General features: G+C 42.6%; 1 protein-coding gene across 1 annotated transcript; it reads left to right on the top strand.

Moving 5' to 3' along the window:
* Nucleotides 1-1,317: 1,317 nt before the first annotated feature.
* On the top strand, nt 1,318-17,312 carry TIMM44 (translocase of inner mitochondrial membrane 44; the record flags this gene model as incomplete). Its single annotated transcript, XM_010167278.2, has 10 exons — nt 1,318-1,422; nt 2,289-2,459; nt 2,877-2,957; nt 5,746-5,895; nt 8,737-8,876; nt 9,519-9,604; nt 12,094-12,186; nt 12,538-12,662; nt 14,376-14,426; nt 17,207-17,312. Coding segments are annotated over exons 1-10 (1,093 nt in total), but the record flags the coding sequence as incomplete, so codon positions are not given.
* Nucleotides 17,313-17,969: the final 657 nt, after the last annotated feature.

The raw sequence follows: 17,969 nt of genomic DNA, 5'->3' as shown, positions 1-17,969 counted from the left end.
TTCCTTCCCTGATTTAAACTTGACACTTGAAGCTTCAGAGGCAATAAATAAGAAGGAGCTGGATGTATGTGAGTTAAGTGTAGAAACCAGTGAGTTCATGTAACGTGTGTCTTTGGGCCAGCAGGATCTGTGGGGTAATGACCCTCTTACTTCTTCTAGAAGTCAAATCTGGATTCAGGTTGTGGTGTTTGGCAGTGCCGTCGCTGAATCCCAGAGTGTCAGGGATTGGAAGGGACCTCAAAAGATCATCCAGTCCAACCCCCCTGCCAGAGCAGGAACCTCAATGAGATCACACAGGAAGGCGTCCAGGTGGGTCTTGAATGTCTCCAGAGAAGGAGACTCCACACCCTCCCTGGGCAGCCTGTCCCAGGGCTCTGTCACCCTCACTGGAAAGAAGTTTCTTCTCAAGTTGAAGCAGAACCTCCTGTGTTCCAGCTCACACCCATTGCCCCTTGTCCTGCCATTGGGCATCACTGAGAAGAGCCTGGCTCCATCCTCCTGACATTCACCCTTTACATATTTATAAACATTAATGAGGTCACCCCTCAGTCTCCTCTTCTCCAAGCTGAAGAGCCCCAGCTCCCTCAGCCTTTCCTCACAAGGGAGATGCTCCACTCCCTTCATCATCTTGGTGGCTCTGTGCTGCAAGAATTTGCAGCTTGTGATCTTGCCAAGGTGCAGCAGAACCTCTCTGTGATTTTTTCTGTGATCCTGGGTCTCTTTTCTGTTCTGTGACTTGAGGCAAAGGGTGTTTGTCTCTGATTTCTGGCAGCATGAAGCTTAGACACAGAGGGGTCCTGGGTTTGCTCCACCCCTTGGATGAAGTTATATTTAAAGTCTATTTTCCTAGAAAAAAAAAAGTTCCAAATATTCTATTCTATTCTATTCTAATATATAACAATATCTTTCAATTTGATGTGATAGATGGTTGAATTCAAGGATGAATTTACTTACTCACCACCTTTTCCAGAAGCTCACAGCTCTGTGAGGCACGTACATTTTCTGAAGTGACTGTGGAAAGTGTGTTGCACCGTTTTGGATCACAACTTTAATTATATCCAAATGAATTTGGAAGCGGATGTGGCGCTGCTCAAACACATCACCGAGTTTTTATGGATCACTCTGAACAAACCAGCCACTGGTGTTTCTTGGCAGCTCTTGGGATGTGTTCCCAGAACACCAGTGAATATTCTCTTTGCGTTATTCTTTCCTTTCTCCCTTGGCTCTTTAAGACTGTTGTCATCTTGGATTTATTAAGTCATATCATATTTAAATTAAATGTAATTTAATTTATCATATTTTTTTTTTGTGCAGAAATGTCTCATCAGTGGCATGTGGCTTCTCTCCAGAAGATACCCAATTCCTGCAGTCCACAGGGGAACAGCCTACAGCATGAGCAGGCCTGGTTTAGACATCCATCAGGTTGGTTAATGGTTGAATTTCTTTAATTTCAGACCAAAAATGCTTTCCCATTAGAGAACTGATCTGCTAACTGTTGATATGCTTCTGAGAAGCACATAGATTTCTGGGGAGATCTTCTAGCACCTTCCAATACCGGAAGAGGGCCTACAAGAAAGCTGGGGAAGGACTTTTCATAAGGGCAGTTAATGACAAAACAAGGGGAAATGGGTTTAAACTGAAAGAGGGGAGGTTTAGATGAGATATTAGGAAGAAGTTCTTCACTGTGAGGGTGGTGAGCCAGTGTCCCAGGTTGGCCAGAGAAGCTGTGGCTGCTCCTCCCTGGAAGTGTTTGTGGCCAGGCTGGATGAGGCTTTGAGCAACCTGGTCTAGTGGAAGGTGTCCCTGCTGCTGGCAGGGGGGTTGGGACTGGATGAGCTTTAAGGTCCCTCCCAACCCAAACCATTCTATGATTCTATAAGCACCAGTTCTAGGTTGAAAATTTCCACTTTTTAAGATCCATCTGATGAATTCAAGGAATTTTGTCCTAGCTGAGTCGAAGTGACAGAATTGAGGAGTGCTGCTCTGGTAACTTCATCTACCAAATTATTTAAGCCTGATCCAACCTCTGGAGTTTAATTTCTTCTGGAGAAGCATCTCTTTTGCTGGCTGTATAGATGTTCTTCACAGGGTATTAGAAATGTGTTGGACATCTGACTGTTTTGAGGGTAAACTGCTTCTTTTTTTGAGGTAGCTGTATGTTTTCCACAACATTTAATATGTTAGAGGTGACTGAGTGCTTGGCTCAAATCAATCCACCTGCTGGCTTTGCTGTTTGTTTAATTGACCGTCTTTTTTGGGTTTCTACAACATGTCATGATTTTCTTTAGTCTAGATGCTACTCCTCTGGAAGAAGAAAGGGGTTTATATCAGGTTTTGTGGAGAATATCAAACAGGAATTAGCCAAAAACAAGGAGATGAAAGAAAGTATTAAAAAATTCCGTGATGAAGCTAAAAAGCTGGAAGAATCTGATGCCCTTCGAGAAGCCAGGAGGAAATATGTAAGTCTTCCTTAGGAACCCCTTGGATATTTTCCTTGCCCAGCTACTGAGCTATTGCTGTTCTGAATTAAATTTGAATCTTTCTACAAATGAAACTGTTTAGTTCAAACAGACCTGTTTTTATGAGAAGTTCTGCTTGGCTGTGGAAATACTGGGCTGGTAAATGGATGCCTTCAGAGTGTTGGCAATATTTAAACACTTCTTTTTGCATTCTTTGAAGAACTCTAAACAGCATTACTTGCCAAAATGAAATACTGACGTTGGTTACTCAAGTAGCAGCTCCCAAAGACGTAGCTCTTCTTTTTTCCCCCTCAATTACAGAGTTAATGGAGTGTGCTCTGTGCTGAACTGTTTCTCAGGATTTTCTCTCCTCATACTTATGTACAGTATGTTGTTTGTTTTTCTTTTTTTCCACAGAAAACCATTGAATCTGAAACAGTGAAGACCTCTGAAGTGATTAAAAAGAAACTTGAAGAAATAACTGGGACAGTTAAAGAGGTAAAAGGCAGCTGTGGAAGAACCTTTCCCTGAGGTGGTTCTGCTCTCAGGTCGTGTGTTTTATGGGCATTTGAATTATCACCCTTTCTATTTTTTTCTTGGTGAAAAGTGATTGCTGTTGCAAAGGTGATCACTATTCTGAATCTTTAAGGCCAGAGTCATTAACAAAATTACAGCAATGGTGTATGATAAGTGTATGATAGTTTTTTAATCACTTAGTGTATGGCACTGTTGATTCCTCTCTGATTTGGAGACTGGAGATGGTCCTTACGGTTCTGCGTTGTCTAGTGGTAAAAAAAAAAGCCTCAAGGTGGTTGTTCCACTGGAGGGCAGTTAGAGCAATGCTGGAGATCACCCTGGAAAGCTGTTTAGGAGATGTGGTGCTCTTCAGACTGCACCAGCTGCTCTGAGTGTCCAGGGATGTCACAAGGAGGAGAGAGTCGATCTGGGAGAGGGACACTGCTGGTCCTGCTCATTCCTTTGTGGCAAAGGTGCTTGCTGGTCATAGAATCATGGAATCCCAGACTGGTTTGGGTTGGAAGGGACCTTAAAGCTCATCCAGTCCAACCCCCCTGCCAGCAGCAGGGACACCTTCCACTAGACCAGGTTGCTCAAAGCCTCATCCAACCTGGCCTTCAACACTTCCAGGGAGGAGCAGCCACAGCTTCTCTGGCCAACCTGGGACACTGTTTCACCACCCTCACAGCCAACAATTTCTTCCTCACATCTCATCTCCATCTCCCCTCTTCCAGTTTCAAGCCATCACCCCTTGTTCTGTCACTCCCTGCCCTTGGCCAAAGTCCCTCCTCAGCCTTCCTGGAGCCCCTTCAGGTACTGGGAGGCCACTAGACATTGGCAGCTGGGCTGCTGCTGGGTTTATCATTTGCCTTCCTGCTGCTGTAGATCTGTCGGTAGCCAGGAGGTGGCACTGAGCTAGAGGAGTTGGAGAACGGCTGTTGTGGCAGTCTGCCACCCTGACAGTTACTCCCAGGCACCTCAGTCTTATTTTTCTCTCCTACTGATGAGAGGAAATAAATCAGCAGTGACTGAAAACATCCTACTCTTTCTCTTAAAGAGAGCAGAAGATTTTCTGCAGTAAGTCACAGCTGAGAGGTACTTCGGGAGGCTGTTCCTTAACTGTCAGTTGAAGTGCATGGACTTGATGCTCACAGCCAGGCTGCTTCTGAGCAGAATGAACTTAGCTGATTTCAGCAGTGCTTTAAGATCAAAGCCTGTGGAATATTCCCAACACTTGCCATCAGGTGCAGGATCCCAGCTGAGAAACAACCAGCTCAACACTGGACGTAAACTGTGCAGTATGAAGTTTGTGTGGACCTGATCCCTCTGCTCCTTCCCTCTCATTCTGTCTACATGTGCTTTGGTGTAGCTTCACTCTGTGTACAGTTAGGAGCTGGACCTCGTGCTCTTTGATGATGTGGACATAACCATTCTCTTTTCAGTGCTGTTGAGGGTGCTGTAAAGCATCATTATTATCCAAATCCCATTGAAAAACAGGGAAAACCATTTGGTGCTGTTATCCTGTCATTCTGTTCCTCTGAGGTTGTAGCTTGTAGCTTCCAGGATTGGTTACCTGTTGCCAATGAGATTTCTGAGATCCTCAAAGATCTGATGTGTGCCAGTGTGCAATGAAAGGGTGTCCAGCTACTGGCAGAGTCCTTTTAACCTCTTGCATATGAGATCCTGGCTCTGTAAGGAGCCAAAGTGATGTATATTCTCCGCCTCTACTCTGCTCTCGTAAGGCCCCACCTGGAATACTGCATCTAATTCTGGAGCCCCCAACACAAGAAAGACATGGAGAAGCTAGAACAAGTCCAGAGGAGACCACCAGGATGATGCGAGGGCTGGAGCAGCTCTGCTGTGAGGACAGGCTGAGAGAGTTGGGGCTGTTCAGCCTGGAGAAGAGAAGGCTCCAGGGAGATCTTATAGTGGCCTCCCAGTACCTGAAGGGGCTACAAGAAAGCTGGGGAGGGACTTTTCATAAGGGCAGTTAATGACAAAACAAGGGGAAATGGGTTTAAGCTGAAAGAGGGGAGGTTTAGATGAGATATTAGGAAGAAATTCTTGGCTGTGAGGGTGGTCAGACACTGGAACAGGTTGCCCAAGGAAGTTGTAGATGCCCCCTCCCTGGAAGTGTTCTCGGCCAGGTTGGATGAGGCTTTGAGCAACCTGGTCTAGTGGAAGGTGTCCCTGCTGCTGGCAGGGGGGTTGGGACTGGATGAGCTTTAAGGTCCCTTCCAACCCAAACCAGTCTGGGATTCTGTGATTCTATTTAAGATGCTGGATTGAGAAAATCATTTCCTGATTTTGCAGGAAGAAATTTGCGTAGCAGAGACCTTCTCAACCACTTCTGCACCTTCTCTTGAGATTCAAGAACCACCTGATTGTTTCATAGGAAAGGGCTAGGATATTTTAACTCTGGCTTCATTGATCCTTCTCTTTGATGTCAAGAAAATATGTTTTGGGTTTTTTTTATTAAACAAAATATGTTTTGGGTTTTTTTTAAACATTTAAAAATGTTCTTTACAGATGTGTATGGTCCCATGAGTAGCCAAAATGGTTTTACACAGAAGTGTTGGCTAACAGTGCAGTGCCAAACCATGGTGTCCTGGTACATCTCCCCTGTGACATGTAACTGTGTGTTCACCTTAACTTTGGTTAGATTCATCATGTGTGTGTTAGGATTCTTTAGCATTCACAAAGAGGAGTTACTCAAAATAAATTTTCACCTGAAAATTCCCCTTTTCCTTCCTGTTTTGTTTCGTTGCAGAGTTTGGATGAAGTAAGTAAGAGTGATATTGGCCGAAAGATAAAGGAAGGTGTGGAAGAAGCAGCAAAAACAGCAAAGCAGTCTGCTGAGTCAGTGACAAAAGGAGGAGAGAAATTAGGCAAGACAGCAGCCTTCAAAGCTATTTCTCAGGTATGTGAGTCCTCTGCCTCCGCAGGACCCGGCGCTGTGGACACAGCTCATTAACATGGCAGTTACGTGCCAGTTTGTGCTGAGGATAAAATTAAACATCAAACTCCTATAGCAAGACCTTGTGAGCCATTGGAATAAGCTCATAAATTCAGGAGGGGTGTTTTGCACGTCTAGCATTCACTCAACAACTCTAGACGAGTGTGAGTCTCGAGTAGCTGAGCTGCTGCTGAAATGTGTGACTGGAAAAATGAGTGGCTGTGCTTGTGGAGTAGGGTAACAAATGTCTTCTGTAGGCAAGTGCTGGTGGTGTTCTTGGGAACAAACTGGCTTGCTTAAAACTCTCCTTTTCTAGAAAATATGTAAGTGCTCATATGTTTTAGTGTCACCTAATCAGCTGGCAATTAGCCTAAAAAGAAACGCTCCCTTTGACCGGTTTCTCATGCCTCCTCTTGGCTTTAGCCCTGGCATGAGGAGCTACCAGGCCAGGTGGAGTATCAGTCACATCAATCATCTCAGTTCCTCTCTTTCTGTGTTTCTAATAAGACATCATCTGCTAAAGGTCACTTCTGCAGATCACATCATACACCCCTTTTTTTCTTTTTCAGTAATGAAACCTGTTTTCTTACTCCAGCAATCTCCTAATCCAAGAACTCTCTGTTCCTTCGTTGAGCAGCCTGCTAGGCCAGACCTGAGAAGCAGACAATGATTTTATAGGACCTTCAAGTAAATTTTTTTTGAGGCTTAAAGATTTATTTTCCTTCTATAATGGATAAACCTTTTGAGTCATCATCAGATTTAACTGATTCACAGACCTTTTCTAGGCTGTGAACAGTTCTTGTAGCTTTGCTAGACTTTGTACTATGTCGAATTTAAAATATTCAGTCTACTGCTTCCAAAAACCAAATGCATTCTCTTAGAAATTGTAGTAGTGGTCTCATTTTGAGCTCCCCGTTGCTTCAGTATTTAGGAGATATTTTATTTGTATCATCTAGAGCTAGATGATATCCACAGGGGTTTGTGTTTTGTTCTGTTCTCTGCCAGCTCCCTCAGATCATCTTTTATAGTCAGTAGGAACAGACTGAGCTTTGGAGCTGTTTTATTTGTTTATCTTTGATGCTTAAAGTCCCTTAAACTCCAATTCCTGTTTCATATCAGATCTCTTGACATCTATTCCCTAACTTTCTTCAGGAAGGAGTCACATTGACTTTAAATAAAGTTGAAAAATAACAGCCCCCATAAAGCCACATGATGCTTTGGGCTACATAACTTGTGTGTCCTCAATAAAAACACAGATTGGGAAAAAGCTGCATAGAGAGTAGATATAAAATCCCTTTCTGTCTAGTTGCAAGAGGAAGGTGTACTTATTGTGCAACAGACCTTTTGTAGGCTTAGTCATTAGAGAAAGGACAGCTCAAAAGTTCAGTAATAAAAATAGAGCAGCCAAGATAAAGGAGAATCACTGAAAATGCCTTTTAGTCCCAATCCCTATTGAAATGTACGACACAAATTCCCAACAGTGGTTGCAATAGGATGCAGCTTCCTCTTGGCAGAGTCTGAACTGAGGATGTGGCTCTTCCCTGATGAGATGTGCATTGGTCCAGATTTATCCAGTCCTTTTTCTTGATGTAGCCTCACCCAGGGACAATATCTCCTCTCTCTCCTTTAGTATCTTTATGACTGTGATACTTTCCACATCTCTTCTCTGGCAAAACCCAGTTTGCTTCGAAGCTGTTTTCTCAGCGAGAGGGTGTGTAGAATTCTCTGAGAAGTGAGGCTCCTTTTCTTTTTGGGGAAAGCAGTACTTGTGTTTGTTTAAGCTTGGACCTAGAACCTGCATTTTATTGACTGTTCAGGTGACTTTGCAATTAGTTGTTGGTGTCCTGGAGTCTTTCTTTTCCCCTGCCTTTGGATGTTAGGAATGATTCTTCCTTTTACCTGGGGTTTGCCTTAAACTCCAATTCCTGTTTCATACCAGATCATAGAATCCCAGACTGGTTTGGGTTGGAAGGGACCTTAAAGCTCATCCAGTCCCAACCCCCCTGCCAGCAGCAGGGTCACCTTCCACTAGACCAGGTTGCTCAAAGCCTCATCCAACCTGGCCGAGAACACTTCCAGGGAGGAGCAGCCACAGCTTCTCTGGCCAACCTGGGACACTGTCTCACCACCCTCACAGTGAAGAACTTCTTCCTAATATCTCATCTAAACCTCCCCTCTTTCAGCTTAAACCCATTTCCCCTTGTTTTGTCATTAACTGCCCTTAGGAAAAGTCCCTCCCCAGCTTTCTTGTAGGCCCCCTTGAGGTGTTGGAAAGCTGCTATAAGATCTCCCTGGAGCCTTCTCTTCTCCAGGCTGAAGATCTCTGACATCTATGCCATAACTTTCTTCAGGAAGGAGTCACACTAACTTTAAATAAAATTGAAAAATAACAGCCCCCATAAAGCCACATGATGCAGCTGCTGGCTGCTGTTGGGGGCTGATATACCTGCCTTCCTCTGACTTGATTTATTCCAATTTAAACTCTGTAGATGTTACCCCTTAACAAATGGAAGGTTTGACTCTGTCCATAGCTTCTATATTATTTTCTTTCTTCAGGCTGATTCAATACAACTATCCATTTACTGTCTTAGACTGTTAATTTCTGAAGGAGAAGACCTTGGGACTGGTGTGTTTGTCAATAGACATCAGCAAAGAAGCATTTGCTGAGTAAGGGAGAGGAGAATAACGATGGTTTCGTATCTTTTTAAATTTTAATTTATTTTTTTCCTTTAACAGAAGTGATTTTCAGTTTCTGGGGAAGTGGAGGGAATGGTAAATCAACCTAATATAAATATTTTCTTTCAGGGAGTAGAAACTGTTAAGAAAGAAATAGATGAAAGTGTTTTAGGACAGACTGGTCCTTACAAACGTCCAGAGCGACTACGGAAAAGAACAGAATTCTCAGGCGAGAAGATTAAAGAGGAGAGAATATTTGAAGCTAATGAGTACGTATTGGGTGTAATTCAGGGTGAATATTCCTGTGTATAATTTGATTAAAAACTTGAAAACTTAACTACAGGTCAGGGATGGTTAAAATCCCAAGTGCTGAAGTGCAGCTGTGGGGTGAGGTGTGACTTAGCAGAGCAGGTAGGTGTGGGAGGAAATTTCCAGCATAAGTTGATGATACTGAATCTTCTGGTAGTGAAACTGGGCACTTAAAATTATAGAATTATCCTGTGTGAGCATCAGCTCCCAACCTTGCCACAGTTTGTTTTAAAATGCTTTGTTTAAAATTGTTTTTAGTTTTATGTTGATTTCTGTGTGTGGAACTTGGAGAGATCTGAAATATCTCAAACATCTGATTTTTGAACTAGGTTTTCAGAAAAAAAAAGTGAGTACACGATGTTCTGAGATGAAGTTTTGACTTGCACATGTTTTCTCAGTTCTGACATCTTGCTATGGAGTGACATTTGGCAGGGCTAAGCCTGAGCTCCTTTGCTTTCTCTGCTGCTTTGCTCCACTAAGTTGTGGTGTATCAGCCTCAGTGCCACCACGTGCTGCAGTGATATTCATCATGTCCTCCTTTTTCTTCTCACTTGATTTTAAGTTACTTGTTGACAAGTACCCCTGTCCTCTACACCTTCTAGGGAGGCCATGGGTGTGGTGCTACATAAAGACTCAAAATGGTATCAGCAGTGGAAAGATTTCAAGGACAACAATGTGGTCTTCAATAGTAAGTGTTCCAAAGACAAAGGAGCAGCACGTTATTTTCCCTCTGCTGGTTCTTGCTGTGTTGGATCTCGTGCCATCTGTGCAACTAGTCTCAGCATAATGCAAATCACAGCCCCTTTTTTTTGTTGTGGTGGTGGTTGTGGTAGCTGTGGCTGTGTGGTGGTGTGAATGGGAGGTAGGTGTAGCTGACGACACTGCAGCTTTTCCAAGCTACTCCATCTGTGTTTGGAACCTTCCCCCAGTCAGGGATTGTTTTTGATCAGTCCTGTAGGTACCAAAACCTGCTTTCACCATTGTTTAAAGAAACTGAACTCTGTTCTTTTTCTTCTTTCTTTTTTTCCTTCTTTCTTTTTTCTTTTCTTTTTTCTTCTTTCTTTTTTTTCTTTTTTTCCTTCTTTTTTCCCTTCTTTCTTTTTTCCCTTCTTTCTTTTTTCCCTTCTTTCTTTTTTCCCCTTCTTTCTTTTTTTTCCCTTCTTTCTTTTTTTTCCTTCTTTCTTTTTTCCCTTCTTTCTTTTTTCCCTTCTTTCTTTTTTCCCCCTTCTTTCTTTTTTTCCCCTTCTTTCTTTTTTTCCCCTTCTTTTTTTTTTTCCCCCTCTTTCTTTTTTCCCCTTCTTTCTTTTTTTCCCTTCTTTCTTTTTTTCCCCTTCTTTCTTTTTTTCCCCTTCTTTCTTTTTTTCCCCTTCTTTCTTTTTTTCCCCTTCTTTCTTTTTTTCCCCTTCTTTCTTTTTTTCCCCTTCTTTCTTTTTTTCCCCTTCTTTCTTTTTTTCCCCTTCTTTCTTTTTTTCCCCTTCTTTCTTTTTTTCCCCTTCTTTCTTTTTTTCCCCTTCTTTCTTTTTTTCCCCTTCTTTCTTTTTTTCCCCTTCTTTCTTTTTTTCCCCTTCTTTCTTTTTTTCCCCTTCTTTCTTTTTTTCCCCTTCTTTCTTTTTTTCCCCTTCTTTCTTTTTTCCCCTTCTTTCTTTTTTCCCCTTCTTTCTTTTTTTCCCCTTCTTTCTTTTTTTCCCCTTCTTTCTTTTTTTCCCCTTCTTTCTTTTTCTTCCTGACCTCGAGCTTGTAACCGGGAAGAATCTTGTCTTCAGTGAGCTGCTTTCTGTTGTCATCTGCTTAGAACTCTGGCATGTGTGGGACTTTTATCTCCTTTCTGTTTTTATTGCAAAACCTAAAAGTACTGTATATCTATATTGCAGTGGGCAATAACTTTTGATAGTTATCTAGCCACTTGATGTTTCTGAAAGGCATAAAGAAGCTTGAGACCAGAATCCTTCAACAAATCAAAGTAATGGCTGCCAGTCTGCTGCAGGGTAGATGACTTGTGAAGGGAAAAAAATAAAAGATTCTGGAAAAGTGCAACATATAATTAACTTTGGATTGTGTTTCTTCCCAACTTCTTTTAAAGCAGAGTGACCCGGGAGATATCCAAGAATGGCTTTTACATCCCATGTGTTCACCTTTCCAAGGAGATGCTCCTTGCTCCTATAACTCCCCATGTGTTGCCCCCTCCACTCCTGGGCCATCTCCATGAGCTCTCTGCATCCTCCACATTTTATACATATTTCCAAACCTCTGGTTTTGCAGTTCAGGTGCCATTGCAGATGTGGCTGCCCCAGTCCCTAATGACGGGTGCTCTCTCTTGATGTACCACCTGTACCCACAACACTCTGTGGTTTATTTTTTTGGGAAGGAACATAAGCTTCAGGGCAGGATTCCAATTGTTAATTGACATGGTGGGAAGAAGCTTCCCTGCAGGGCCCATTATCCTGCAAATACCTTCTGCAGTTCTGGTCCATCTGATGATGTCCAGAGATGGATAATGGGTTGGTTGAGCCCGTAGTTTGTTACAACACTGCCTGCTTGCTTAAATGGCTTTTTTTTTTTTTTTTTGTTGGGTTTTTTTTTTTTTTTGGTTGTTTAATTTCACCCCCTGCCCTTTTTTCTGCCTTGGAGATTCTGCTTTGCAGGAGTTCTCCTCCCCCATCAATGACTTCTGTACTCCTGTGACACGCTTCACTTGCTTTCTTACCAAGGTTGAGAAGTACACAGAGCTACTTAAAAACTGCATCCTTACTCAGGTCTTTCTGTTTTATTAAGAATTGGCAAGGTTTAAGGTCTGTTCTTGTTTTCTCCCTCAGAGTTCAACTTTCTGGTGTTGGTTTCACATCCTTCTGCCCCCTGTAGCAGACTGAATTGAGGGGTGTAAGCAGACTGTTACTGGTATAAGCAAGTCTAGTGTCTTTTCTATGTGTAAATTGGTGTAGAAGGCCCAGAGTTTCTGACAGCTGAAGTCAGAGGACCCCTCATTCTCCTCGTGACAGTTATTGATCAGAATATTGCAGGAAGATGGGGAGAAAAGTAACTGTTGAAATTGAAATGTGTTAATTAACAAAGAGATTTAGAAGAGAACTAGCACGTTTCATCTGCAACCCATTGCACGTTGTTTCCTCGTTGGGGAATGTAGTGGAAGGACACTGCTGCTCATGTCTCCTCTCCTTTCAGGGTTCTTTGAAATGAAAATGAAGTATGATGAAAGTGATAATGCATTCATTCGAGCTTCCAGAGCTGTTACAGACAAAGTCACTGACTTAATAGGTAATGTTTCATCACCGCTGTAAAAGCGCCTCTCTAGCCTTTTAGCTGTGTTCCTAGTGACTGGTAGTGCTGGCGTCCTCTGTGTGTTACTAACCTCTGGGGACAGATTCTGCAGCTTTATAATATTTTTCCATGGATCATTATCCAGTCTCATGCAGTGTAACAACCTGCTACTGGATCAAAAGTGCAGTGCGATGACAAGTGCTTTATGAGGTAAATCTCAAGCATAACGGATAGTTTGCACTGGTTCCCAGCTGACTCTTCCTTCCCTCTGGGATATCACCAAAGGTCTTTCTCTTGTTTTCTGGCTGCAGTTGTTGTGCCACCAGTCTCACTGAATTGTTTTATTAGGTGGATTGTTCTCGAAGACAGAAATGTCTGAAGTTTTGACAGAGATACTCAAAGTGGATCCATCGTTCGACAAAGATCGGTTTTTAAAGCAATGCGAACGTGATATAATCCCCAATGTCTTGGAGGTAAGGTGGGGGTAGAGTATGATGCATTTCTTTTATTTTTTTTTCATTTTATTATAACATAGAAGATTTTTTCTTTTAGTTTTCCAATGCTAAAATTAAAAGCTCCCACAGTATTTGCTTCTCAAGCACCCAGCTTTGCACAGAATATGATATAACCTTGGGAAAAGGAAGTTGGATCCCATATAACAATTTAGTTTAAAATAATATTTTATAATTCAGTAGACTAGCAATTTTATTTTTTTTTCTGGCCTGGAAAACAACAAACCATTTTCTCCCATGAGAGATGATACAGACATCAGAGAGATCAAACTGAAGTAGGTGATGAACTGTACTGGGCAAATGATGATATCAAATATTGATAAAGGAAAGAATGTTCTGTGTAGTACTGAACTCTAAGTGATCTGCAACTGCTTGAGAAGAAGACCAGGTCGTGACAAATGGTTCAGTGGAAATAGTTCTGGCACTAGTCAAAGGAAATATGTGGAACTTAATGTTTTTAAAGACTAAAGTGTAAAAAGCACTTGGAGGGTGGGACTGATGAAGGATGTGACGTCAAGTATAAGTGGATATAGTTCCTCTCACTGTAATAGTGTGTCAGAAAAGACAGAGTGAGAGTAGGGGATGTGAAGAAGTACAGCAGAAATTGAGAGATTTGTGTGAGTCTGGGAAAAAACAGAGGCCTGAAGAGATAAACAGATGCAAAGAGAGAGCAAAGTGTTATTTTTCTCATCCTCCAAAACAGTGCAGTGAGGGATCGTATCTCAAATCAATACATGTTAATGTGGAAACATTTATGACACTCCTAGTCATGAGGTGGCATTCTAGGATGAATCAACAATAATGTGATGCTTAGAGCTGCAAACACCCGTGCTGCTGGGTAGTGAGGTTTTGTCACTGCTGTCTTTGTAGTGACTGAGTTGTATATCAGGTGTGTGACTGGGACTGTAATGTCAACAGTGAAATAAAGACAGAGCTGTCGTGGTGAAGCTGCTTTTCCTGATGGTGCCGTGTCACTAAAGCAGCTGCAAAAAATGGGCTCTTGTCTCTCAGAGAATGAATTTTTCTAGTGTCTTTTCTATCAGTAAATCTGTGAGGAGAGGTTTTTCCAGACTGTAGGCAGCCAGTTTACAGATGCCATCAAGTATGAAGATTTATGGGCATTATATTGAAAAAAAAAACGCAACTACCCTGCCACATATAACTTTATTTTGAAAGCTACTAAATTCCCAGCATTGGTCTTGTTGTGAATTCCAGGTGTTTCTTACTCAGTGTTTTAAAGCTGAACCTTTTTCAGGAGTTGCAGTGTGATTCTTCTGTTCATTCTGTACCCTGAATTTTTTGCACTCTTGAAAACTATAGATCATCTTTGTTTGTACTTCTACTTTTGTTAGGTCCCACACTTCTGTTAGATCTCAACCTCTCAGGATTTCTGGATAGTATGTGTTCTGCTGACTTTTTTTGGACAGGAAGGTTTTAAGTTAGCTTTTATCTTAATTATCAAAAGGTTTATGTACATCTGTCTCAGCGTGTGTGTATGTAGAAGTTCTTCTTGCTGTTCCTCTTTGAAGCTCCTATCCTTCTTCAGGGTTTCACAAGATGTAGGATTTAAAGTAGTTGGCTGCTGAAAGAGCTGGTAACTTCAACTCTCTGATAGAGGAGGTGTTTTAAAAATGTTTGTATTTTGTTTGATTTTTTTTATTTTTCCTCTCTTAGGCTATGATGTCTGGAGAGCTTGATATCCTCAAAGATTGGTGCTATGAAGCAGTAAGTAGAGCTACTAAAAATGTCTGTAAAGGTTATGATTCTCCCTTGTAAATCGGTTTATTGTGGTTTTTTTATTTTGCTTGCACGCTGTCCAGCTGATCTATGTGCCCAGCTGCTTCCCATCCAACATATTCATCCTATAAATCACTAATACAGTCAAGTGTATGGACTTCTGGAATAGTCTGGATATAAGAAGAGACTTTTTTTAGAGGCAGGTAGTGAATTGAGAGCTAAACTCAAACTAGTCTAACTAGCTCCAGTTCTGCGCTGCCCTTCTTGAGTTGGATGGGCTTTAGTAGAGCCTGCATCCCAGGTATGGGGTGAGAAGGTGCAGAGATCACAGAATCACAGAATATTAGGGATTGGAAGGGACCTCAAAAGATCATCCAGTCCAACCCCCCTGCCAGAGCAGGAACCTCAATGAGATCACACAGGAAGGCGTCCAGGCGGGTCTTGAATGTCTCCAGAGAAGGAGACTCCACACCCTCCCGGGGCAGCCTGTCCCGGGGCTCTGTTACCATCACCGTAAGCAGTTCCCTGTCCTTCTTGAACTGTGGGGCCCAGAACTGGACACAATATTCCAGATGTGGCCTCACCAGGGCAGAGTAGAGTGGGAGGAGAACCTCTCTTGACCTACTAACCACAGCCCTTCTAATGCACCCCAGGATGCCACTGGCCTTCCTGGCCACGAGGGCACAGTGCTGGCTCATGGTCATCCTGCTGCCCACCAGGACTCCCAGATCCCTTTCCCCTTCACTGCTCTCCAACAGGTCTGCCCCCAACCTATACTGGAACCTGGGGTTGTTCCTGCCCAGATGCAACACCCTATGTTTGAGCTGATGTTTGAGCTGACCCAAAAAGGTGATGCTTTTCTGCTTACAGAGTTCCATTGTCCCTGGAGCTACTATACAAACACAACCCCACTCCAGCATCCCAGCAAATGATCCTGGCAGGCTGAAGTTTGTTATTTTTTCTCTGAAATTGCAGTGTAGATGATCTGCAGCCTGGATAATCTCCCTGCAGAATTGTGTTTTGTTGTACACAAGCTGGTTTTGTTTTTGTACTGGGATGAATTTTCAGTAGTAGATCTGCTTCTTGAAACAGTGACTATGAATTGGTTACAATTCAGTGGTTGTGTTTTTATCCACCTAACTTCATGAAAGCAGATTGTTTCCTGACAGCATAGATGGACACTTGTTCTTGGTCTTTGCTCTGCTCCAAGATAATTGTGTTGTAGGCAGCGCAGAGCCATAGTTGTTCTTTTTGTAAAGAATTAAATTGTTTAAATTGAATGTTCTCTTTCCTGATCACCACCACCAGAGGGCTGGAAATGCACACACTGGAAGAGCCAATTTTTGTATTTTATTTAATTTTTTGTGATTAACATCTTTGTAACTATACAGCAATATGTAAGAATAAGATATTCAAAGCAGTCTGAAAATAAATAAGGTTTTTTTATTGGTTCCAGCAACCTTTGAAATGACGCCACACAATTGCTCTCAGATCTCTAGAGGGAAGTAGCAGATTGACTGCAGTTTATGAGACAAACACTTCTAAGCTAGTTGTAATTATAAATTAAGCTCCTAAGTCAAGAATCATCCATAAAATAAGCCAAGAAAGGAAATGAGGATCCTATTAATGTGAATCCAAGAGATAAAGGCTCTTGAACAGAATCATACCACAAGTGTTAAGTGTATGATATTGATCACTAAGGTGTAACCAGTAAAGGAAGAACTTATTTAAGTGGCAGCTCTACCATCTGTGCCACAGGTTGCTGTCAGCCCACTGGCTTCAGTCTGGTTTGTGGTTCCCAGAGCTATCTCTACCTGCTGTCCTCAGAATCCCAATCTGATACTGACTTTACCAGTATACTCCTGTAGCATATTTGCATTTAAATGCTTGTGCTGAAGGTTAGAAGATCCGTGGTAGGGAGGTCAGTAGGGAACTGCCTCCTGTTTGTTTGATACCTGCCAAGAATATGATGATAATGTTGGAAGCAAATAGAAATTCACTATCCCCCAACAACAGTTCTCGAGGCATAAATAATGAAGCATATGTGCTGGTGCCTGAAAGGAGCCAGGAAATGCTGGTCTGCCTCCAGGGTCTGGCTGGGTGTTAGGAGAAGAGTTGGGTTCCCAGACTGTTTCTCCTTGTCTGCTGTTAAATCAGAATTGCAGATGCCTTGGCTGTCAGGTGCCCTCGGTGTACGTACTCTGTTGTGAATGATGGATCATAGAATCATAGAATGGTTTGGGTTGGAAGGGACCTTAAAGCTCATCCAGTCCCAACCCCCCTGCCATCAGCAGGGACACCTTCCACTAGACCAGGTTGCTCAAAGCCTCATCCAACCTGGCCGAGAACACTTCCAGGGAGGGGGCATCCACAACTTCTCTGGCCAACCTGTTCCAGTGTCTCACCACCCTCACAGTGAAGAACTTCTTCCTAATATCTCATCTAAACCTCCCCTCTTTCAGCTTAAACCCATTTCCCCTTGTTTTGTCATTAATTGCCCTTATGAAAAGTCCTTCCCCAGCTTTCTTGTAGGATCTCCTGTTCTGTCCAGGGGCGATGGGATTTTTAGTGAGGATTTGGTTATGTGAAGCCCAGAACATTTGATGCAGCTGTTTGATACCTGGCAAGACATGTGTGTTCAGCATATTTACAGAAACCTGACTTCTATTCTTATATTTTTTGGTGGTTCTCTCTAAGTAGAAGATCCTTTTTCCTTTGTGTGACAGCACAAATTCAAACGTGTAACACAAGTTTGTTGCTTCATTTAGACTTACAGTCAACTGGCTCATCCAATCCAGCAAGCCAAAGCCATGGGTCTCCAGTTCCACTCCCGGATTCTTGACATTGACAACATTGATGTGAGTCTATATTTCTGTATTTCATCTTGGGGGATGAATTGGAAACTCATGACCTGAGGAGGGGTGTTCTTCTTTGCTCTAATTACTGGGTCTGGGTTTTTTTTTTGTCTCATACTACACTGGTATTTGCCATTTCTTGGCCATTTCTGCTAACAGAGGAGCAGATCACTGCTGCTGGGAGAGCTCAGTACTGTGTGATCAAGCCTAAGTTACAGTGTCATGGTTTTGTCTCCTCTCTGCCAGGGCACCTTGGTCTTAATCACCAGTGTATAGATTGAGAAAGGCTAATAATAAAGGCAAATAGCACTGACCCAGTGCTTTCCTGAAGGGCTTTGTTGGTGTTTGCTCTGGGTGATAATGTGCAGAACCTCTGTGGCTCAAGGTTGTGCTGTGCTGGAATGGCTGTTAGAGAGACTTAACAGCTTTTCTGGATGGTTCTTGATGAGTAGGGAGGGAATGGCTGTGAGTGGAGCCATCACCTCCTTAGGAGCAGTGTTGGTGGTTGGGGACTCTGGCCAAATGTCTGTGCAGTTGTCATGCTCTCCATGTTCTCCTTTACTGAGGAGCCAGAGGTGGTGGTATTCAAATTAGCAGTAAGTCTCCAGTAGGACTGTCATTTATCATAGAATCATTGAATAGCTTGGGTTGGAAAGGACCTTAAAGCTCATCCAGT

The sequence above is a fragment of the Antrostomus carolinensis genome, unplaced genomic scaffold, assembly GCF_000700745.2.
Source record: "Antrostomus carolinensis isolate BGI_N321 unplaced genomic scaffold, ASM70074v2 scaffold22424, whole genome shotgun sequence".
NCBI classification, from domain to species: domain Eukaryota; kingdom Metazoa; phylum Chordata; class Aves; order Caprimulgiformes; family Caprimulgidae; genus Antrostomus; species Antrostomus carolinensis.
Note: the sequence above shows the minus strand (reverse complement) of the source record. Positions and strands in the feature narration are given on the sequence as shown.